Source organism: Cricetulus griseus, chromosome 9 (genome assembly GCF_003668045.3).
Source record: "Cricetulus griseus strain 17A/GY chromosome 9, alternate assembly CriGri-PICRH-1.0, whole genome shotgun sequence".
Lineage (NCBI taxonomy): Eukaryota > Metazoa > Chordata > Mammalia > Rodentia > Cricetidae > Cricetulus > Cricetulus griseus.
The window spans coordinates 6471080-6495725 of NC_048602.1; the positions used below are offsets into that span (position 1 = coordinate 6471080).

General features: G+C 51.6%; 1 protein-coding gene across 4 annotated transcripts in view; it reads left to right on the top strand.

Annotated features, from left to right (window-relative positions):
* The window catches only part of Sipa1l3 (signal induced proliferation associated 1 like 3), a 205842-nt gene that overhangs the window by 165726 nt on the left and 15470 nt on the right, over window positions 1-24646 (top strand). For all 4 annotated transcript variants that reach the window (XM_027430581.2, XM_027430584.2, XM_035449198.1 and 1 more), the window contains 4 exons: window positions 2769-2896; window positions 5929-6047; window positions 7830-8257; window positions 15982-16203. In XM_027430581.2, the coding sequence (XP_027286382.1) occupies window positions 2769-2896; window positions 5929-6047; window positions 7830-8257; window positions 15982-16203 (897 nt within the window). The remainder of the gene's footprint in view (window positions 1-2768; window positions 2897-5928; window positions 6048-7829; window positions 8258-15981; window positions 16204-24646) is intronic.

Genomic DNA, 24646 nt, shown 5'->3' on the forward strand with positions numbered 1-24646 from the left:
CTTAGCATGCACAAGGCCCAGATTCCCAAAATGGGCACTCACCTATAATTAGAGGTTCAAGTTCATCCTTAGCTACATAGTGATTTCAGGGCTAACTCCAAAGTTGCACTGTTGGTTAACAGAAGACTTCTCAGAACCCAGATTGTCCCAGCAGCTTTTATCGTCCCAGTCGCTGTCACCTCCCCTTCCAGATCATTGGTGAGAACTAATCATTGTCATCAAGCCAGTCACAGGGGCCAGGAAATCTGGCCCATGATGTGGTGGAAATAGAAAGCCACAAATGTTTTGTAAAAGTCTTAATAATAGGCATTGGTGGTGCACGCCTTTAGTCCCAGAACTCAGGAGGTAGAGGCAGGCGGATCTCTGTAGTTCGAGGCCAGCCTGGTCTACAAGAGTGAGTTCCAGGCCAGGCTCCAAAGCTACACAGAGAAACCCTGTCTGGGGGGGGGGAGTCTTAATAATAGTATAAACCCCCATTTTAGCCAAAACTGTGCCATGTTCCTGTCCTTGACCCAGCCCCAGATAGACAGAAAAGGCCATTCCATGAGTGGCTCAGCCTGACGTCGACTGACATGGAAAGGTGAGGGGTGTTCACTGCTCTGGAGGCAGTAGGACCTGGGAGAATGGTGCCAGTGAGTGAGGCGGACTAAAGTCTCGTGCAATAGCCAGCTTCCTTCAGAGCATAAGACAGTTTATGATCCGAAGGTTAAGAAGAATCCTTTGAGGAAAGTGTACAGTCACCAGGACAAGCCTCACATGGGAAAAAAAAAAAAAAACAAAAAAAACCATGGTCTCCGTAGAGACATATGAACAACCATAGCCAGTTGTAATGAATAATCTGAAGTAAACTCACTCCTATCTGCTACATCTGGGAGGAGCATGAAAACATGCTCCAAGAACACTTCCGTGTCTTTGAGGAAGCAGGTCGTCAGACTCTTGTCTCCATCTCTTGGAATTTTCTCACCAGCACTCAGATACCCTTCACACACTCCATTATGGACCGTGTTCTGACAGAGGGGGACAGAGAGTTAACTTGCTTTTGTGTCACTGTGACCAAGTGTCTGCCAAAAACAACTTAGGAGAAGAACTGATGTATGGTTTCACGGATGGCTCTGTGTGCTTGTGGGAGCCGGTGGGGGGAGATAACTGTTGCTATCACAGCAGGCCAGAAAACAGGCCAGCAGTTTGACCAAGGACAGTCTGAGCCCTCTAGTGACCTATTTCTCCCAGCTAGACCTCACCTCCCTAAGTTTCTACAACCGTCCAAAATAGCACAGCCAACTGGGGTCAAGCTTCTAAAACATGAGTTCTGCGGGGGAGTGTCATTCCAATCCAAGCCCCAAAATAAAGGTGTCCATGGCAGCCCCCACAGTGCGAGAACTCCCAGCCCTCCTCCACTACCATCTCCCCAGAGTTCTGGCCCTTGCCTGTGGTATGTGTGGCCGTCTGGGTGCATCTCTGATATGTCTCCTTTCCCCAACCTTAGCCTTGATTCTCGAACACAAAACCTCGGCTCGGCCCAGTATAGTGCACACACTGATCATCCTAGCACTAGGGCAGGGGGGAGGCAGGGGGACCAAACATGGTAATCTCTGGCTACGTAACCAGTTCTGGGCCAGTGGGCTACACAAGATGCTGCCTCAGAACAAGACGAAAACAAAAAGGCCAAGCCAGCGAGGTTTCTGGGTGGGTAAGGCGCCTGCTGCCAGCCCTGACAACTGGAGTTCAGTTCCTAGATCCCACATGGTAGAAGGAGAGAGAAGACTCCTGAAAGTTGCCCTCTGACCTCTAAATATGTGTTGTAGTCTAGGCACATGTGCACACATTAATAAATGTGATAGTATATATGTTTTGTTTTGTTTAGTTTTCAAGACAGGGTTTCTCTGTGTAACAGCTCTGGCTGTCGGGGTACTCACGCGCTTTGTAGACCAGGCTCGGCTCAGACTCACAGAGACTCCTGCCTCTGCCTCCCGAGTACTGGGATTAAAGGCATGCGCCGCCGCCGCCGCCGCCGCCACCACCACCAGCAAAACAGAAAACAACTATAACTCTTGCCCAACTGAGAACTGGGGTTTGAGTCCAAGTCTTCCTTGTCTTTTAAGCCACAAACCCACGGGCCCTGCCTACCGTGGAATCTTCCTCCAGCAGCAGAGGAACACTGTCATAGCCTGTGGGCCAGATGTCTCAACTCCCTGTGTGTCAGACGGCAGACACAAGCTAAGTGCCATAAGGAAAGGCCTGTTGTGATCACCTCCTAACAGCTAGGGAAACTGAGGCCCCGGCCTACAAATCAATTATACCTGGCCAGGCAAAAGACAGCAGCGAGGTGTGAAACTTATCCTATCCAGTCTGGATGCTCTGTACCCACAAAATGCTGCCTGATTTTCCTAGCTCCCTCAGAGAAAGGGGAGTCTGCAATGAGCTTGGGGCCAAAGCTCCCAGGAAGGCTAGATACCCCCTCTTCCACAGCCCAGAGACAGAACCCTGAATAAGCAGGGCAATCGCCCAAGTGACTGCACCCTCCCTCCTTGAGACGCCTGCTGTGCCCTGCACTCCCTGTTGCCACCACCCCCTGGCAGGCATCCCGGGCAAGCCTCTTTGCTGAGCTCCAGTTAATAGCAGACACCGGGCTGCCTCGCCCAGCCTGGCCCGCAGCTCCAGTCCACAGCAGAGTCTCCTGAGTGTTAAAAAGCCACCGGCAAGCAGGTCACAGGCTCATCTGGTGCTGTCACACTGGGACTTTACCTTTGTTCCTCTCTTGCTTGCAGGTACACAGCCGCCCCACACCCACTACTCTCGTTTGACCCTCATTTTATCCACGATGGGATGTCCAGCGGTGACTCCTCTTCAGGTGGCCTGACTAGCCAGGAGAGCACCATGGAGCGCCCAAAACCAGGTAAGACATCGTGGGCCCCCGTGCCCCGTGCCCCTCCCCTAAAGGCCTCTCCCTGATGGTCTGTCTCACAGGTGAACTCCCTTCTTTTTGGCTGGCTTTAGACTACATAGACTAATATAATATAAAATCGTACCGTGTCTACTTTGTTCACACGCTTCTGGTTTCCATGGCTCAATGTCATGCCAGTGCCAGGCAGCCACGTGACTGAATGTCGCATGGGATTTCTGTATTTAGTACTCTTTGGTCTGAGTACACCACTCCAGTGCTTAAGGGATCCTGAGGGGACCAGTTCAAGGCTTGAGGGATCCTGAGGGGACCACATGAGCACGTGTTCCTAGGCATCAAACAGTTGGATCGCATAGCTGACTTTACAAGAAACTGACAAGCCACACCCCAGAGCGTTGAACCACTTGGATGAATACTTTAAACATACTCTCTTGTAACAACCTTGTAGCCCCTTTGAAGCCCAAGGACGTTGGAGAAACAGGGTGGGCTCCAAAGGAAGATGGTTAATACAGTGTTAGAAAGCAGAGGTGTGTCCTCCTGGGAGGTGTTGAGGGCTCCCAAGCAGCTGGGAAAGGTGACCTCAGCCCCGTGCCCAGGATTAGCATCAGGGAGGACTCAGCACAGTGTGTGGGAGTCCTGAACCAGGGATAGCGGTTCAGTCCCAGGCAGGGGGTTGACTTGTCCTTGCTGTGCATCTCTCTGCTGCCTCCAGGGCGTATGGCACCATTTGTTCCTCCTCAGTGGGCCGGTCCTGTCTGGTGATGCTCACGGGTCTGTGATCTGTTTCCAAGACAGATTTGTGTCTTTTTTTTTTTTTTTCCCCATTCCATTCAGAAAAGGAGAGAAATGTTGCCTGGGTCATTTATCACAGCAAAGTATAAAATGGGGAGACTTTTCCAGCATTCAGCCCCAGAATGGGGGTCATAAGACCCCATTTATTTCCCTTCTGTTCCTAGAGCCCCAGTACCCTCTTCCTTCCCTGACACACATGCACTCAGGTAACACTGAGAAGATCTGTGTTGAGAAATCATTAAGTTTAGAACATGTGGAAGACCCAGAGAGAGGAAAACTCACGAAGAATGGCAAGGAATGGCAAGCGTCCGAAGCAGCGGCAGACGCGGGGCTTTGCCCAACCCCCATGCATTGAGCAGTCATGATATCGGCAGCCTGGTTTTGTGTGGTCGTCACATACCTGGCATTGTGCTAGGTGCCCCACATTCCCTCCCACTGAGTCACCGCAGCAGGCACTGTGACTGCCCCACTGCAGAAGTGAGGCAGGTGAGACAAGGAAGGGAGGGTTGTCACTTGCCTGAGGTCCTTGCTGGTGAGTGATATAATTGAGATTTGAACTGAAGCCTGTTGGATCACCATCCGCAGGGTGTGGATACAGCCATGTTTCCTGCCCCACAGAGCACCTCAGAGGGAACATGGGCTCCAGGGTGCCCTGGGCTGCCCTTGGAGCTTCAGCTTCGGGCTGGAAGCTCATGCTCCCATGGGCTGAGCAGTAAGTTTCCAGTCAGACACAGGACCCCTGCGGTGACCCCTTCCCTTGAGGGTCTAATAAGTTGTGCCTACCAGGCCCCAGGACTGCCTGTTCTTAGAATATTTTCCAAGCCCTTGTGGTTACTGCCAGTTGCTGACAGGCAGGGAACCCCAGAAAGGCGAGGGACTAGGTGGCACAGACTCTGACCTGCACTTCCTGCCTGACCATTTCTGACTGTGTGATCTCAAGCAAGTTACTTAATCTCTCTGAGGCTTGATGGTAGCCTTCTATTCGAGATGGTTCCAGTACCCACTTCAGTCGTCCTGAGGCTGTCCAGCAAACTGATGTATGCAGGCAGGCTCGGTGGTGTACCTCTGCGGTCCCAACACTGGGAAGACTGAAAGAGTAGGTTCAAAATGAGTCCCTGGCCAGCCTGGGCTATATAGTGAATCCCATCCCCAGGGACATGTGCGCACACACACACACATACACACACACACACACACACACACACACACAAATAAAGTAATAAAAATTTTAATAAATACAGGGCTAGGGAGACGACTTGAGTAAAAGTAGTTGCCACACAAGCCTGATAACCTGCATTAGATCCCTAGAATGCACACAAAAGGACTGATGTGGTGGTGTGCATCTGTAACCCAGATGTGGTGTGTATCTATAATCCAGATGTAGTATCTATAATCCAGATGTGTCTGTCTGTAATCCAGATATGGTATCTATAATCCAGATGTAGTATCTATAATCCAGATGTGGTGTGTATCTAATCCAGATGTGGTGTGTATCTATAATCCAGATGTGGTATCTATAATCCAGATGTGGTATCTATAATCCAGATGTGGTGGTGTGCATCTGTAACCCAGATGCGGTGTGTATCTATAATCCAGATGTGTCTGTCGGTAATCCCGATGCGGTATGCATCTGTAATCTTAGCATTTGTACTGCGAGATAGAAGACAGCGATTGGAGAATCACCTGGAATCTTGGGCTAGCTAGCTTGGAATGAGGCAGAAGAAAGATCAAGAGACACCACCCCCTAAATAAAGTGGAAGGAGAGAACCACTTCCCCGAAGCTGTCCTTGACCTCCACACATATGCATGCCATGGTACTCCAGTGCCCACAGAAATGAACCAAATAGAAGTTCAATAAAATTTAAAGACCTTCCATTCCATCAGTGAGGTTAAAGAATCTCCTAGAATGATGGGAAGGAAATGAGCATGTCCTGTACAAAGAGATACCCCAGCTGGCCATCCATGGCAGATGTGCTCAACCTCCTTGGTTGGTCATATACTTCTCTGAGTTAACCACACAAGGCTCTGAGTTAACCACAACACACTCTCCTGGCACATCATACATGCTCAGCACTGCCTCCTGAGTGCTGCTGTGGCACAAGGCATGCATTGGTAGAGCCTGCAGAGCAGACAGGTTAGTCAAATCGTGGAACCATGCAGCCGTATTTTAGGGTAGATTCTTCGGATGCTGGCCTGCGTCACCCCTAACCAGTGTATCTCTTCTTTTCCTACAGAGCCTCTGTGGCACGTGCCGGCCCAGTCGCGGCTCTCAGCCATGGCTGGAAGCAGTGGCATCAAGCATCCCTCCAGGCAGGACGCAGCTGGCAAAGATTCTCCCAACAGGCATTCCAAAGTGAGTCTGTGCCCCGTCCTGCCCCACCCTACCCTGCCTAGTACAGGGAGTGAGGCCTGTAGTGGCTGGCTGCAGCTGGTGTCTTCCCTGGGCACACGGCTAGGCGCTTTCCCTGGGTGTGGCCTCTAGTGGGCACATCTTCAGCCACAGGCACATCCGGGCTCCAACCTCCATCCGAGTAACTTTTGACAAATCTTTTCCTTCCTCTTGTTTCTACACCCATCTGGATTCCAGTGGCCGTATGCCGTAGAAGGTCAGTCTTTCCCCCAGAAGGATGCTGTGCTGGTAGCACAGGGTGGATCAGGAACTCGGGCTCCCTAATGTCACGTGCTGTCCCTCGGGGCCTCCAGACCCTCTTCTGGGTCCCTCTCTGGGAGATGCAGTAGGATAGGAGGGAGAGATTTTTCAGCCCAGGCCAGAGATGGAATGAGTCACTTCCGTCTGCGTCACAATGGCTAGCACTCCATCTCTACCAAGAAGGCAGGGAAATGGAGTCCTGTGACCGCAGTGATGAGGAGGACAGAGAAGCCACTGTCCTCAGGAAGCTGACATCCTAGTGGGGCAGCTGTCAATGAATGGGCAGGAGCATTTATAACTTGCTAAGAAAGCCCAGTTATGGGCTGCTTGACGGACACTGCTGCCCTAGCTAACACCGTCAGCAAAACCCTGGGAGTGTGTCTTAGTCAGGGTCGCTACTGCTCTGGTGAAAACCCGACCAAAGCAAGTCGGGAGGAAGGGTTCCTTGGGCTGACACTTGCACGACACTGTTCGTCAACGAAGGGAGTCAGGGCTCAAGCAGGGCAGGAACCTGGAGGCAGGAGCTGATGCAGAGGCCATGGAGGGGTGCTGCTTACTGGCTTGCTCCCCATGGCTCGCTCAGCCTCCTTTCTTTTAGAACCCAGGCCCACCAGTCCAGAAATGGCACCAGCCACAGTGTCTGGGCCCTCCCCCTTCAATCACTATTTAAGAAACTGCCCTACAGGCTTGCCTCCAGCCTGATTTTATGGGGGCATTTTCTTAATTGAGGCTCCCTCCTGTCAGATGACTGCAGCCCGGGAGGTGACTTTAAACGAAGTTAGGAATGAGCCATAAAAAGAGCCCAGAGAAGAGTGTCAAGGACAGAGTGAGCAGCTTGTGCGAAGGCCCTGAGGCTTGCGCCTAGCACAGTCAGAGAACAGCAAGGCGGGGTTAGAGAGACAGGGAGATGACGGTGGTGTCAGAACGTGAATCAGACCACCAAGACCTCGTGAACTTCCATGAGGACTCTGGCCTGTCCCCTGATACTGCCACAGGAGAGTTTCAAGCCAGGAGGCGGGGGTGTCATGATTCCCTACAGATGCTCGCAGCTCTCCTCTGGCCACATCGGGATCAAATGAGATGTGGAGATGGAGAGGAGGGTGCTGCAGTGGCCCTGTGGGAGGTGATGACAGACAGGACCCAGGGAGAACGGAAGATGCCGTCATGACGGTTCCAGCATGTGTATGCCATACACAGGCAGCGGGTTTGCAAGGCAGGTGCTGGAAAGATGGAGGTGCCATAGTGAAGGAAGAAGAAGGGAGCCCGAGAAGCATTCAGTTTGAGATGTGTTGATCTGAGTTGGAGCTTTTCATCACACACCTGTTTTACAAATATATAAACTGAGGCAGGGAAAAAGTCTTGTCTAGGGTAGCTCTACCAGTAGGGAAGGAGCCATGATGTGGACATGCCTGGCTCTGGGGGTGCCAGTGTGGGCAGAGGTTCCCACCCCTAGAGTCAAGATGACAAGCCGGCCTTGCCTTCCAGGGTGAACCTCAGTACTCAAGCCATTCCAGCAGCAATACCCTCTCCAGCAACGCCTCCAGCAGCCACAGTGATGACCGATGGTTCGACCCTCTGGACCCCCTGGAACCAGAGCAGGACCCCTTCTCCAAGGGTGGCTCCAGCGACAGTGGCATCGACACCACGCTCTACACCTCCAGCCCCAGTTGTATGTCCTTGGCCAAAGCACCTAGGCCCACCAAGCCACACAAGCCTCCTGGAAGTATAGGCCTTTGTGGCGGGGGCCGGGAGGTAGCTGGAAGACCCCACCCTGCAGACCGAAGGCGGGAAGTCTCCCCTGCACCTGTAGTAGCTGGCCAGAACAAGGGCTACCGGCCAAAGCTGTACTCCTCAGGCTCCAGCACCCCTCCAGGCCTGGTCGGGGGCAGCCGAGACCCACCAAGGCAACCCAGGTGAGATGCCACACCAGCTCCTGGTCTTCCGGGGGACCCTGACCACCTCTCCTTCCCCAAAACCTGCTTGCTGATAATTGTACTTGCTGGCCCTCTGTCTTCTCTCGCTGCTGTCTAGAACCAGTGGTGTTTTAGCTCTCTTAATTTTCAGACCTTATCTGTCACAAGTGTGTTTATCTGTGGCTGAAATAAATAGCAGTATAAGTCTTGTGACTCAGAGTCCAGAGAGGGTAGAGTAGGCTGCCATGTGATTCGATAGGCCTTGAGGACTAGTCTGGCTTCTTGTCCTCCTACCCGTACCATGCTGGCAGGCTCTCAGGTCTCAAGATGGGGTCAGAGAACAAAGGGGAGTTGCAGCATCTCTGCTACCCCCTCTGTACAGAGAAAGCAAAGGCTTCCCCACAGCCATCCACAGCTGGTGGCGTCATGTGACTATCCCAGCTGCAACTGAGGTATCTGCAAAGGCATATTTGGCCTTCCAGCCTCTGGCTTTGAGCGGTAGCCCCCAAACCCCATCCCCATCAACTCGAGTTAGCGTCCCACCCCAAAGCCTGAGTTCTGCCTCAGTGGGTTGGGCAGGGTGCAAGAGTATACTTTTTTTTTTAAGCTCTTAGCTGTCGATGGGTGCAGTCTCAGGACCGTATTTAAGAAGCATGAGAAGGGAGGTAGGTGGGAGAGTGACGGCTACCTCAGCCAGCAGTCCTAACCCACATACTTGGTGCTCCCAGAAAGCAGCAAACGGTCTGCCAGAGAAAGGGAGACGGAGTGCTCTGTAGAAGCACCAGCGTGGTCCCTCCAGGTGCCCCTCTGACATGCTTGCTAGGGCCTGCAGCTTCCCTTCCCTCATAGCCTAAGCCCAGGACCCTCACCCAAACTCCGCCTTCCTGGGATAAAACACTTCCTGGCACCTTGGACTCTATAATTAACTGTATAATGCATACAGCTGGCTTCTTTCTTTTTCTTTTCTTTTTTTTTTTTTTTTTTTAACTGTGTAGGAGTGTTTTGCCTACATGTATGTCTGTGTACCACATACATGCCTAGTGCCCAAGGAGGCCAGAAGAGGGTATCAGTCTTTTGGAACTGGAGTTAAAGATGGTTGTGAGCCACAGTGTGGATGCTGGGTGTTGAACCCGGGTCCTCTGGAAGAGCAGTCAGTGCTCTTAACTGCTGAGCCATCTCTCCAGCTCTTAGCTGTCGATAGGTATAGTCTCAGGACCACACTTTGAGAAGCACAAGTGGGGAGGCCAATGGGAGAGAGCTGTGTTCATGTATGGAAATAGCTGGTCTCTTGTTAGCAGCATGCTTTGATCGGCTCTAGTCATAAACGGTTGAACATAGCTCCGTCCTTGCTGGAAGGATTTCATGACTCCTCCAACAGTCTGTAACAGAGAGAGTTGGGGAAGAGAAAAGAAAACCAGTAGGTTAGGAGTCCCCAGCTACCCTGATCTGAAGGAGCCCAGGAGGGTTGCCATGGAGACAAAGAAAAAGACAGTGAGGGAGCTATCTTAGGCCACCTTCCTAGACAAGTAGTTCTTAACGTCTGACCTCACTAACGGCTTTACTTCACTCATTCATTCACTCACTCATTCAGCATATATTTCTTAGAGATCTGTGGGGCCTATGTAACTCTGGCCTGTTCTCATCATGAATGACAGTCCAGCCGTCACTCATAACAAGGCAGAGCTGTGCCTACTGAATAGTGCAGGGATCTGAAGGCAAGAGAGCACAGCGGAGCATTTCCAGCCTTTTGTGGTCTCTGTTCTTGGCATGTTAGTGGGAGCTGGACCTGGTAGCACAGACCTGTAATCTCAGCCTCTTGGGAGACTGAAGCAAAATAATCACAAGTTCAAAGCCAACCTGGGCAGCTTAGTGAGACTTTCAGAACAAACACAAGTTAAAAGTAGTCTGGAGGTATACAGTGAGGTTCAATCAGGGGTGGGCTGCAAAGAAAAAAAAAAATTTGTAGGGTTTGAGATCCATGGATAGGGTTTGAGCCATGCCAGGCGTGTATGGTGGGTGAGGCAGGGGGGTGGGAACAATTACCCCGTATCTGAGAGAAGTATTTGCTGATCCCAGAAATGGAGGGAGTGAGAGGAGGGGAGCCCCACTATACAAGTGGGCCCTGTGGTTGGGAGCTTTAATTTGCATATAGACAATTGATGCTAATTGCAAATCATTCTTATCTACTCATTAAAGCTGCTTCCTGAAGTTTTCTCCTAGGCAACGGGTTTTAGTGTAGAACAGCATTTCCCAAAATGGGGTGCCTGAGGTGATCTGGGTGGAAAGAGGAGGGAGATGTTTTCTCTTAAATGGATATACGGTTCCTTAGGAAGCAGCAGCACTTGTAGCCCACCCCTGATTTACAGACACTGCCCTGGACCAGTTACCGTCAATGGGATAAGATGGCTTGCTTGCTCTCTTCTCCCTTGGGGTGGGCCGGTGGGAGGGTGTATCTGTTTTTGAGACTGGACCTTACTCTGTTGCCTGGCAAGAGAGCACAGCAGAGCATTTCCAGCCTCTTGTGGTCCCTGTTCTTGGCATGTTAGTGGGAGCTGGACCTGGTAGCACAGGCCTGTAATCTCAGCCTCTTGGGAGACTGAAGCAAAATAATCACTGTGTAGCCCTGGCTGGTCTCAGACTTGTGGTAATCCTCCTGCCTCTGCCTCTGTCTCTGAGGTGCTGGAAGTACCCCTTGTTGCCACCACACCTTTAGAACTGATATAATTTTAAAAAAACGTATTCAGCCAGGTGTCATAATACACACCTGTTACCCTAGCACAGGGAAGGCTAAGACAGGGATTGTGAGATTCAGGCCATGTGGACAAGAGCCTGCCTCTCCTCCTGCCCCCCCCCCCAATCTTTCTCGCACGTGTGCGTGTGTACCTCGGCATTCCAGACAGCACAGTGAGTTGTCAATGTCCCCCACTGCTCTCTTCCCACCTGCCCAGTTTTCACGTTTCCATGGATACGCACTTATTCCCCTACACAGTCACTGGTCACCAATTTGGGCAAGACCTGGTCTCAGGAGACCCTAGGCACCCTTGCCACCTGCTGACCACACCATCCCTGGTAGCAGGCAGCCCCACAGCCTTTTGCATCTACCGTCGTCCGTCCAGTCCTTGGGGATGACTGACAGCATGGTGCTTGAACCCAGAACCCAGAGAACAGGTGGTGGTTTTGTCTGAACAGGCCTGTCATAAGCGTTCGGTCATGAGCGTTCTGTGCCTTGTCTCCATCCCGCAGCACTGTCTGTAGTCTAGATCTTGCCGTTTATTCATGACCAAATACGTGTGTGCCAGGCCCAGTGTTGGCCGGCCCCAGGAAGACAACAGGCAGATGTTAACAAAGTCATGGGAGCTCAGAGGAGGCTGGCTGGCTGTTTTCAGTCTGGGGTGCAGTTATGTGGGTGCTTGTGTTGTAATTTTGGGGGGTGGGGGTGGGTGCAAGGGGTTGTTTCTGGGAATCAAACTCAGGGCCTTGCATATGCTAAGCCCCATAGCCCTGGCTGTGGACATTGACAATAAACAAACAAAACCCAACCTGGCCTGGTGGCACAGGTCCTGCTAATCCCAGCACTCTGGAGGCTGATGCAGGATGGTCATTTCTGAGCCAGCCTAGGATGCAGAGTGAGACCTTGCCTCAAATTTAAAAAGCAGAAGAGAAAGATGGGGTTATGGAGGGGGTTCTCAGGATGGAGAGCCGTGGGTACAAAGGGCTGGGGGGAGCTGGCGGAGCTGGCGCGTCCCTGAGCAACGGGCCCGACAGGCCAGGGAGCCTATCAAGGCACTCCATTGCCCATGTGGGTTTGGTGCTAAGGGCCAAGGACAGCCAGGAAAGGTTTCAGCGGGAGGAGACCGGGCAGATACACTGTGTTTGTGTACACGGTGTGCCACACAAGCCATGGTACCCATGAGGGCGTCAGAGGGTGGCTTTATGAAGTCGGGTCTTTCTTTTCACCTTTACGTTGGTTGCAGGAATCAAACTCAGGTCACCAGGCTCTATCTGCTGAACTGGCTCCCTGGCCCCAGATCTGGGCTTTGAAAGGAGGTTTGGGGGCAAGACAGGAGGTGGAGTCCCAGGGAGGGCGAGGCTAACTGGGAGAGGGTGCAGGCCTGGAGCAGATGTATAGGAGGTGAGCTGCTGCTGGTTGGTGTAAGTGAGAATCCATGGCCACTCTGGCTGGAGGGGAGCAGCTAGAGAAGCCCATTTCTCCAACCGGCCAAGCCCAGCTCCCTTAGACATTGTTCTAGACACCTCGGTGCTCTAGGGAACGGAGGGCAGTCCCTTCTTTGTGGAGCTGACATTCTACTGCAGAGAGGAAACAGATGGACAGACAGACAGCAACCAAGTGATACACAGATGGCAATCAAGGCTGAGGAGAGAGATGGAGAGTCAGGCAGTGTCTTGATTTGCCATAGAAAACAAGGGTCCTGGCAGCCAGACAGCAAATGCCAGGGCCTAACTGGCCTGCTTTGCAGTGCTCTGGGAATATCAGGTGACCAGAGAGGTTGGGGCAGATAGCCAAAGGAAGCATGGCAGGAGGTCAGATTGGCACAGGGGCAGGAGCCCTGCTCTAGCAGATACAATACTGTTGTTAGCAGCTAAGATTTGATCCTTGGGGGCATGGGATATAAGGTGGCTAAGCCCATAATCTGATGATAGATAGATAGATAGATAGATAGATAGATAGATAGATAGATAGATAGATAGATAGATAGATAGATATTTTGTTTGTTTGTTTGTTTTACTATCACTCTGACTGCAGGCCTGTAATCCCAGGACTCAGAGGCAGAGGCAAGAGGATCGTGAGGTGGAGGCCAGCCTGGTCTACACAGTGAGGCTGGATCTTTCATTTTAAAGGAGGGGCACCTAGTCTTCTCTGACAGAAACAGGCTGTTCAAGGAAAGGGAGAATAGAGGACAGAATTTGAAAACTGTCAGGAAGAGATGGGCCTGGCCACACCCAGAGAGGCCCCACCCACTTCCCTGGCCCCAGATCTTTCTTCAAAGCCCACACAGCCTGTAGCTACTTGTGCAGGTCCATGACTTCAGCACCTTCACAAATATTACCCCATCCCACCCCAGACATTCGTCATGGGAGCCCAGCTGCCAAGTCCCTGCCGGGTGCTGGCGCCTGTCACGGGCACCTGAATGGCCCAGCAAGCCGAGACGCATAACTACCTGGCCCCTGAGCAGTGCACATGCCAAAGTATCCTGCTTTCCAGAACAATTTGTCAGTCAGAGAGTCTGCTCCACGTGGAGCTGACGCAGCTGGGCGTTCCCAGCAGGCAGGAAGCACGTGGCTTTGCTTCCCCGGGCTGTGCTAGCAGTCTCCGGATCTGTCTGGGGAATCCATCTCGGGCACAGCCCTAAAAGGTAATCCGGGGGTCTACCGGGGCCCGCCCTGCCTGTATCAGGAGACAGAGGCCACACGTGGTAGATCTGCTGAGGGAGTAACAGCAGGCAAGGGGGAAAACCCAGTCTATTTTCCTAGGACTCAAGGGGTTCAGGGAGTACCCGACAGACCGATGGGCAGAGGGGCAGCCCAGAGGCGCTGGGGTAGAGACACTCCTGGGTTTTTGAGGAATGGCATTGTGTAACTTCTACAGACAAGACAAATGTGGAGAAACTGAGGCCACAGGAGGTGACATGGAGTGGGGCCTGTGGGGGACTCTGCGCGTCTGCATGAGCTGAAACCACAAAGAGTTCTGGAGTGTCGCACATTCCCATAGGGCCCCTGTGGCAATCCTGGCGGGTGGCACCTGGTGGAGGTAGCAAGCAGATGGGCTAAGATCCAGATGAAGTCCTCACTCCAAATCCTTTCTGTGTCACTCCTGAAGAGGCTACAGGGTGGGTGTGGCTGCTGTTAAGATCCTGCCACAGAATCACAGAATATAATCATGCCACACTCTCAGGTCATGGCAAACACGGGGGGGGGGGGGGGGGGATTCAACAGGTAAGCCAGGCGGAGAGCAGCCTGGCCCCCTGGGCTGTGTGAGCATGTTGTTACTACCTGGCCACCTTACGCTGTGTATCCAGATCTCAGTACCACCACTTATTACCATGTGAACTCCCTCAGGCCCTTGGTCTCTGAGCCCAACCCCCGAGGCATCAGATGGGTTAGTAATAGGAGCCCAGGCTGGACATGGTGGGACACACTTGTAATCCTAGCACTCAGGAGGTGGAGGCAAGAGAATCAGGAGGTCACGGTCATCCCCAGCTGTACAGCAAGTTGGAGGCCACCCTGGGGGGGTACATGAGACCAACCCTGTGTCTAAAAATTTGAAGATAAAAATAATGGAGCTGGGGTCCAAGGTCATGAGGACAAAGTGAGGCCATGAATTTAAAGGACTTGGCACAGGGCCTCATCCATAGCTGGGTTATCTGTTCAGTATGCCTTTATCCTGCCGATAATCATCCCACGATTACAGAAGAAAGCATGAGGTTTGTCTCAACCGTCCATCCCATATGTACTATGGGCAAGTTGCTTAGGCTCTCAGAGCCTCAGTGTCCCCGCCTGAAATATGACAGTGATTCCTGCATCCCGGAGTGTTAGGTGTTATATGAGGTGGTGTGCAGGAAATGTTTAATGTCAGCCCTAAATGTGTCCAGGATCTTTGCAGTCAGCTGTGGTGTCACTGGCACCCAGGCTAACGCTGCTCTCCCCAAAGGCAGGGCTGCAGCTCTCCCTTTGTACCGTCACCTCTCTGGAATCACCTACCAGCCCCTGAATCAGAGCCTGGGTGGAGCAGTAACATCGCACAGGCTCACGATGCCAGGGGCCCCGGATAGGCCAGATCCGTACACTTGCAGTTCAGGGAGCATCACTGATGGCTCATTTCTCAGGAGAAAGCAGCCTCTCTCATGGGAAGGGACAAAGCCAGTGTGCACGTGGAAGCAGGCTTGCAGCCTTGCTCGTCTGGAAGCAGAGTCCAATTCTTCATCCACAGGCCTCACAGCTACACAAATACCAAGTTGAAGGAGAGGTCTATGGTGACCGCCTCTGCAACTGAGGTATCAGGTGGCCACTTCCTTTTTACTTGGAACTGTCTGTATATGGTTTAATTTCACTTTCTGCCTCCATACATCCCCATCATTGCCACCTGGAGAATTAATAGCTCCTGTACACTGCCTCAGGGCGCTTTCTTCTAACATGTCCAATCCAGTTCATTGAAACAATATTTGGGTTTGGTTTTGGTTAGTGGCTTCTTTTGCTTATCGAGATAGTCTTGGCTGTCCTGGAACCTGCTCTTGTAGACCAGGCTGGTCTCGAACTCAGATATCCACCTGCTTCTGCCTCCCGAGTGCTGGGATTAAAGGTGTGTGCCAATCAGGTATCTTTCTTAATCATTCTGCAGTGTATAAATGGAGACCTGGTCTCTCACTTGAACCCAGAGCTCACTGGTTCCAGCCTGCTGGGGTGTCCTGTCCCTATTGCCTGCTACGATTATAGGCAGGCTGCCACACCCACCCAGCCTTTATGTGGGTGCTGGGGAATCCATCCCCACTGTTGTGCAGCAAGTGCCTTGCCCACAGAAACATGCCCCAGCCTCTTCTCCTTTTCAAAACAGCCTCTCCTATAAGCCAGCTGGCCTTGAACTTTGTGTGGCTACAGCTGACCCGAGTGCCCAGATCACATGTATGCACCTCCATATCCAACTGTTGCTGGGATTTGCTTCAGCAGCCATGTATTTGTGACTCATTTCTTTGTCTTTGCTTTTGCAGTGACATGGGCTCCAGGGCTGGCTACCCAGCTCAGGTTTACAAAACAGCCAGTGCAGAGACTCCCCGGCCCTCCCAGCTCACCCAGTGCAGCCCCTTCCAGCTCTCCACGTCCGTCCCCAAATCTTTCTTCTCCAAGCAACCAGCACACAACAAGCATCCAACTGGATGGAAGAGAACAGACGAGCCCCCAGCACGGCCACTTCCGTTCACTGACACTAAGAAGTAAGTGCTACCGAGAGACCACTGGGACAGGAAAGGGGTAACTCACTATATCCCACACCCTGGGTCTACAATTGTGAAGAAGACAGGTGACAAAGATCCATGTTCTTAGGTTAGGGGGGAGACAGTAAATATGGCAAAGTAGAAACTAGTTGAGAATGGTGGTCTGCAGCGGTGATCTCAGCACTCCTGTCCCTGCTTCCCACCCCTGGTAGGAATGCTGGCAGTTTGGATAGATAACCACAGCGTCCCACTTTCTACATGGGCTCCAGAGATTGCACTCGGGTCATGTGACTTGCATGACTGGTGCTTTACCCCCACTGAGTCATCTCCGTGGCTCTTACTTGTTTGCTTGTTCACTTTTTTATTTGTATGTGAGTGTGTATGCATATTTGTGGAGGCCAGAAAAACAATCAGGCATCCTTCTCTATCGCTCTCTGCTTATTGCTTTGAGGCAGGGTCTCTCCCTGAACTTTGGTCTCCCATTTTCTCTGTTAGACTAGAATCCAGCAAGATCTTGTGTTCCTCCTCAGGGCTGGGGTTGCAGGATGGGTAGAATGCCTGACTTGTTACATGGGTCCCAGGATCTGAATTCTGGGCTTCACGATTATACAGCAAGCACTTTTTAACTGCTGAGAGCCATCTCTCCAGCTCCATATAACGTGAAAGAAAGAGGAAGTGGGCTGTGCAATTAAGAAAAGGCTTTGGGCCGGGCGTTGGTGGCGCACACCTTTAATCCCAGCACTCGGGAGGCAGAGGCAGGCAGATCTCCGTGAGTTCGAGGCCAGCCTGGTCTCCAGAGCGAGTGCCAGGATAGGCTTCAAAGCTACACAGAGAAACCCTGTCTCGAAAAACCAAAAAAAAAAAAAAAGAAAGAAAAGAAAAGAAAGGGCCTTGGTACTAGGTGGTAGTGGCACACGCCTTTAATCCCAGCACTCAAGAGGCAGAAGCAGGCAGATCTCCGAGTTGGAGGTCAGCCTGGTCTACAGAGCAAGTTCTAGGACAGCCAGGGCCACACAGAGACACCCTGTGTTGAAAAAGAAAGAAAAGGAAAGGAAGGAGGAAGGAAGGAAGGAAGGAAGGAAGGAAGGAAGGAAGGAAGGAAGGAAGGAAGGAAGGAACGAACTTTGGTGCTAATGTATACTAGCTCAGAAGATCACTTGTCTAGAATCCTCCAATGAGGGACTGGGGTGTGGCTCGGTGGTAGAGCCCCTGCCTAGTATTCCCCAGTAAAGGAGGACTGGAAATGTGACTCAATGGTAGTATTACTTAGTATCCATAAATTATTGTTAATACCCTACACTACCTAAAAAGGAAAAAAGAACTTCAAAATACTTGTAGTTTTTAATTGGAAAATATGATAACCAGTGTTTACTTTGTACTTACCAGATGCTAGGCTCAGTTCTGAGTTATTTTTCATATGTGAAGATTATTTAAAAAGAAAAAAACTGGACAGTAGTGGCATGCTCCTTTAATCCCAGCACTCGGGAGGCAGAGGCAGGTGGATCTCTGTGAGTTTGAGACCAGTCTGGTCTCCAGAGTGAGTTCCAGGATAGCCAGGGCTACACAGAGAGACTCTGACTTGAAAAACAAACAAACCAACAAGATTATTGATGGACTTTATTGATTCTTGTACTGAAGAGAAGCACACGTGTGCCAGTCGGAAGACACATGTCAGGCAGCAGTTCTCTCCTCCTCTGGGTAGCTGCCGGGGATCAAACTTAGGTCCTCCATTTTTTGCAAGCACCTTTCCCCTCTGAGTCATCTTGCCAGCCCCTTCTAAGTGCATTCATTTACTAAAGGCTCACAACAGCTCTATGAGGGCATGACATTCTCACTACTTAATAAATAGGGCAACTGAGGCTCAGGGTTCCCTGCTGGTGGGAGATGACCCCTGTATCAGAGTCCACATAGCCAAGACCAGAGCGCCTATGTTGTGGCCCTGCATGTCTCAGCCCCAAACCACAGAAGCCACAAGGTCCTGCCTGAGTGGGGGAGCGTGGACTTGGAAATTCCTAGCAACCTGACAGTGATAAAGACCAGACACAGGCACCTTGTCATCTTTAGAGAGTTCACAGTTCCATGCTGCAAAACTGGAGTCTCTCCTTTATTCAGCATCTTCCTGGCTGTAATCTAACTGTTCTTCCCTGACCCCAAGACCATTTCTCTCCCATCTTCCTCGACCTATCAGTCCTATGCTGTTGGGTGAGGAGCTTCTGCCCTCCTCTATCTGTTCTTCAAAACCTTCTCTGCTGACCTGGATGGAGCTGTTTAAATCTGTGGGTGACATAGAGCTTGGGGGGGGGGGAGAGGCACCAGGAGACAGAAGAGGAGCTGTTTAAATCTGTGGGTGACATAGAGCTTGGGGGGAAAGAGGCACCAGGAGACAGAAGAGGATCCCCGGAGGTATCAGCAGGCTCTGAAAATCCAGTTCACAAATCTCACTGACAGCCAGAGGGGACTCTGAAAATTAGAATCTGGCCATTTGCTCCTCTTCTTACAATATCCAGCTCCCCCTCCCCCCCACCCTACCCTGCCTCAGGATTAACACTGGAGGTTCCAGGTCACCGGGCGTGGTCTTTCTCAAGCGCTTATGGACCACGTTCCTTGCCCAGACTCCTGCCCACCTCCTGCCTGCTCTGCCACACACTTCACTCTACCCCAGCCGCACCGACCTTTCTCTGGGCCTCAAATTCAGGGCATGCCGACCCCACCCCAGGGCCTTTGCACTGCCTCTTCCAGATAGTCTAAGGCTAATGCCATCTCCAGACAGGCCTCTGCAGCCTGGATAGGTGAATCCCCACGGTCAGTGTGTGTCTTTTCAGTCTGTTCTACTTCACATTTCTCCCACTTGGGAGACAGGCACCACTGTCTTGGTCACGGGACACTTGTATCCTCTCTGGGACACACTGGGGTAGCTTGGGTCAGTAAATGTACAAGCCATGGATCTCATTTGATTCTAAACCCCAATAAGCAAGAGTACCGTCCCCGTGCCCATCTGTGTGTGTCAAGACACACACACACACACACACACACACACACACACACACTGTGATTAAGGTGGAGAACCCCACATGCTCCTGTGTCCTGTGGCTCCTTTGGTGTCCTCTTTACTCTCTCCTCATGTGGTCACTTCCTCTGTCTGAAGTTCCCACCCACCTCATGTTCTGCCCCTGAGTGGAGCCGCAGGGTCAAACTTAGACTGTAGAAATGAATGAATGAATGTCTTACAGTTCTGGAGGGGGCAGCAGAGTCTCCCTGCCTCTGCCTCCCAAGTGCTGGGATTAAAGGCTTGCACCACCACTGCCCGGCTGCACCTTCCCATTTTATGAAGTTGCTAGGGCGTGGGTCATTTTGCTTTGTGCCTTGTGCCTCCTAGGCAAGGTCTCCTCTGCTGAGTTGCAGCTCAGCCATGGTGCTTTTAACTCGGACTTTCCCTGAGCATCTCCAGATCATGACCTTATCACTCACAGGGACTCTTGACTCATACAACCCAGGCTTTCAGAAAGCACCACTTTTGACTCCTTTAGACACACTATCACTGGAATACAATGCTGTCACTAGGGGTCAGGCTCAGTTGTAGAAATCCAGCCTTGCCTGCATAAGGGTTCCAATCCTAGCGTGCCAATAAAAAACAAAACTCTCACCAGGTATGGTGGCACACACCTCCCAGAGGCAGGAGAATCAGAGCCCTTCAGCCTGGACTACTTGGTCACAGCACTTGTCACCCCTGACAGCCTTGGAGTTTCCTTCCATAAGGTCACCAGAGTGACCTACTCAATGTCTCTGCCTCCTTTTCATGACCCTGGTCATGGGTGTCTCACAATCCCAACGGGACTTGTCTAAAGCTGGGTGCTTTAGACACCCACTAGTGGGTGCCCCATGAGGACACTGCGTTAGCATAGGGAGTACGTCCTGTGAGCTAGGCTTTACTGCCCGGCCTAGACCCTCCTGGCAACCCCACACGAGGGTCCTTGTTCTCACCCCATTTCCCAAAGGCACTGTTAGTACCTCACCCAAGGTCCCCAACTGGACAAGGCACAGCAAATCCAGGACCCTATCCATTGGCATCTCATCTCCCGCATATGAGATGGCCCTGTCCCGGGAGCCACTGCCAAATTGCCACACAGGGGCTTATATTAATTATAAATTCTCAGCTCAGGCTTGTTCCTAACTTACTCCTACATTTTAAATAATTAACCTATTTCTATTAGTCTGCATTCGGCCATGTGGCTCGTGCCTTTACCTGTCCTCCAGCATGTCCTGCTCCCTCTGTGGCTCCTGGAAACTCTCCCTGACTTCGCCTTTCTCTAGTTGTCCTCAGTTTGATCACCCCACCTATACGTTTTTTTTGCCTGGCTGTTGGCCAATCAGCTTTTATTAGCCATTGAGGGTACTAAAGGATTGTTCTACAGCAAGATGATATCGTGCTGCAGAGGACAAGCATTTGCCAGGACAGGGGCATCATGCTGGCTCTGGCCAACCACCCTCAAAGATGGCCAGGCAAGCCTCATCTTGCTGGCTTTGTCAATGAGCTCTCAAGTGAGTGGCTTCCCTTCACTCGGCCACCAGAGGGATGGCAAGGGGTGGGGGCCCACCATTGGCTGCTCACCTCAGGATCCATCTCTTTAAACTAGGGTGGTGGCAGTTTCTACCATAGGGAGACTGTGAGGATTTGGGGGGTCGGGGGGGGACACTCATCCCAAGTCTACAAGCAGAGAGCTAACTGGTGAAGGTTATGTCAGGCTAGGACGGCCACACTGTGCCAGAGGTAGGGGAGTAGAACATGCAGCCTTCCTCGCCTGGTACCCTCTGCCTCCTTGGTGCCTCCACCTCAAAGGCTGGCCCATCTCAAAGGCTGGCACCAACTCACAGGTAGGTAGCTCTGTGGCCAGAGAAACCATACAGGGTTGCTGTAGCCACACTTCAGCCTCTCCTCTAGGGCGCAGCCGCACATTTTCACTTCCCTCAGCACCACGGACATAGCGTATTATAGAGACGTGTAGTTTAGGGGCCAATGACCCTTGTCTGAGGGACTGAGACTTAGGCCCAGGAGGCCCCTACAACAGCTTCTACTGACACCATAGGGCCCGCAACATAATTGAGTGGCAGTCAGGAAGACAGGGCCCCAGTCACGGCTGAGGATGGGATCCAGGCATGAACACCCGCATCCATGAAGAGGGACGAACAACGCACTCACACAGGACCATGGCGGGGACCAGAGACAAGTCATGGCATTATGGGGCAGCCCAGGACCTGGGAGAGGGAGCTAGTACTCAGGAGGTGGCATTCTGCCACAGCTGCTCCCTACAGCTGCAGTTAAGAATGTACTCCCGTGGGTCACATGACTTAAGTTCACTTCCAAGCCCCACACCACTTGGTTTTGACTGCCTAGAAATATCAGTGCCCTTGCCCGGGGAGTAAAGATGGCCGCCCCAGGCGTGTGCACGCGGTTACACACACAAAACAACGTCCAGCCACAGCCCAGGGTCCACATGCTGAACTCTGCTCATCTCGTGAGCAAGTCACTGTGTGCCTCAGAGCGGCTGGCAGACATGCCTGCCACAAGGGTCTTCAGCCTGCTCAGCCTCAGTTTCCCCAGCTACGAGATTGAAGACTAATGCCTCTGCCACAGGAGTGGTGAGGGTGCAGTGGGCTATGGGTGCTGGTTTCCAGTGATTGACCGTAGCTTGCAGGCTCCCTTCTTCCTCAGGTTCGGCAACCTGAGCTCCATCTCCGTGCCACCAAGAAAGGAGCCATAGGAGCCTCTCCTTGGGCACCAATTACCCACACAATTAGAGCCGTCCATACCTTTTCCCATTGGCCGCTGCCAGCCATGTTGGCAGAACCCTCAGCCCTGCCAGGCTGACAGCCATACTAATTACCTTAATTAACCTGGTCCCAAGGGAGCCACCCCATTTGGAGGCCAGAGCACCACGTTGGCTGGGATGGCTCACAGCCACGCCTGACTGAGTGCTTGCCTGTACTTCTGCCCTGTCTGTCCCAGGAAGAAACTGCCACTGCTAGAGTATGCTCAGTGTGCACAGCTTCCATTTTCTTCTGTTTTTATTAGTATTAGTATATTATTAAATTATTATTAGTATAAGTGCACAGGTGTTTTGCTTGCATATATGTTTTTGCACCACATGTATGCAGTGTCTGTAGAGGCCAGAAAGGACATCAGATCCCCTGGAACTATAGTTACAGGTGTTTTTGTTTTGTTTTTGTTTTTGTTTTGTTTTTTGGTTTTTGTTGTTGTTGTTGTTGTTCTTTTGAGACAGGCTTTCTCTGAAAAATGGTCCTGGCTGTCCTGGAACTCACTCTGTAAATCAGGCTGACCTCAAACTCACAGAGATCGACCTGCCTCTGCCTCTGCCTCCTGAGCACTGGGATTAAAGGTGTGCGCCACCACCACCCAGCTTAATTACAGATATTTTTAAGCCTCCATGTGGGTTCTGGGAATCTAACTGAGGTTAGATCTTAACTGAGCCATCTCTTCAGTTGGTTGTTCTTTTTCTGGTAGAATTAAACCACAGCATGGTGAACTCTGAGTTTAGATAGTGTAGACAAATCAGAGTTATGTCTAGGAGTGCTAGACAGATCTGTGAGCATGGTGCTTTCCTTCATATATGTTTTGAAAGGTAAAATACAGAAGGTAGAAAATTAAATACTGCAGAATGTTTAAGGTTTTGGCTTGGGTTTTGTTGGTGGTGGTGTTTTTGTTTGTTTTAATTGAGGGGGTTGTTGTTAGTTTCGTTTGTTGGTGGTGGTTGCAGTGGTGGTTTCAGTGTGTATGTGTGTGAGCATGCACACACACACACACACATACGCACACACACCCGTGCTCACGTGCATGCCACAGCAGGCCTTTGTTGGTCAGAAGACAACTTTGAGAAGTAGGGTCTCACCTTCCACTGTGGGCTCCAGGGAGGGGACTCAGACTATATCAGTCTTTCATAGCAAGCACTCCTCAGTGCTGGGTTACAGATGGGCATCCCCATGCCCAGCATAACAGTGCAAAGCAGAGGCTCTCTCCTCGTTCCCAGCCCCTCTGCAAAAGCAGCCACTGTTTGATTTCTTGTGCATCCTTCCAGACGAGTGCTGAGCATGACCATGCACACGTGATGACATGAGCATCCCATGCTCCACACCCTCCTTTTAAAAGTTAAGTGTATGGGCGTTTGCCTGCGTTTTCATATGTGCACCATGGGCATGCCTGGTGCCTGCAGAGTCCAGAAGATCAGGAGTTCTAGGTGGTTATAAGCCATGGTGTGGGTTCTGGGGTCCAAACCTGGGTCCTCTGCAAGGGCAGCAAGCGTCCCTCACTGCTGGGCTATCTCTTCAGCAACCCCCTTCATTTTTTCTTTTTTGAGTCTTTTATTACTGTTGTTTGAAATTAGGGTAACCTTGAACTACCAGTCCCCCCTACCTCAGCCTCCTGAATGCTTGCCACAGGAGTGTGCGCCGCTCCTCCCATTTGTCTCTATCAACATGGTTACCAGCTGTACTTGGGTTTCTGCTTTTTCGCCTTCACATCTTTTGGCAATGGCTTCATGGTAGGGCATAGAAAATGGCCTTGTACTTAAGAGCCATGGAGTGGCTTTTCCCTGGAATGGTTTAGAGCCATCGACCCAAAGATCATTAGGTTTAGACAACTATAGAGACCAGAGAGCTAGACAAAGAAGAAGAGGTTAAGAGGTGTTAAAACCAACCTTTTTTAGGATGGAGATCAATGGTAGCAGGTCAGCCTAGAATCCCCCAGTGAGGGGCTGGGGGCGTGGCTCAGTGGTGGAGCCCCTGCCTAGAATCCCCCAGTGAGGGGCTGGGGGGGGTGGCTCAGTGGTGGAGCCCCTGCCTAGAATCCCCCAGTGAGGGGCTGGGGGGGGGTGGCTCAGTGGTGGAGCCCCTGCCTAGAATCCCCCAGTGAGGGGCTGGGGTGTGGCTCAGTGGTGGAGGAAGTACCTATTTAATTGTATACCATGGGTCTTTTTATACTCTCTCAAGAGGAAAAGGCTGGAAGACGCTTTCTCCACAGAAGCTACACTGAGGCAAACCACCTCCTCACTAGAGCAGAGGACCCTGAGTTGAGGATTCTGGGAAAAGCCAAAACTCCTCAGAGGTGGGGGAGGGGAGGCCTTCCCGCTACTTCAGAAGAACATTTGTGTGGGGTGTGCTTCATCTGACCTCTCCCTACTCTCCTCCCAACCATAAGCTTTTAAGATGCCCAGAGAATTCCTTCCCAGTAAGGACAGAGATGTTGAGGGAGCCTGAGCCCTAGACCTAGAGGTCTGGGCTGGGGAGGAGTATGGCCTGACAAGAAGCCCTCAATGCCCTTTCCACCCACCTCTGTTAAACCGGCAAGGGCAGCCACTGAGGAACAGAAAGGAAACACAGCCTTCAAAATCCCCCACCCCCACCCCTGCAGCCCAAGACAGCTTATTTCCTT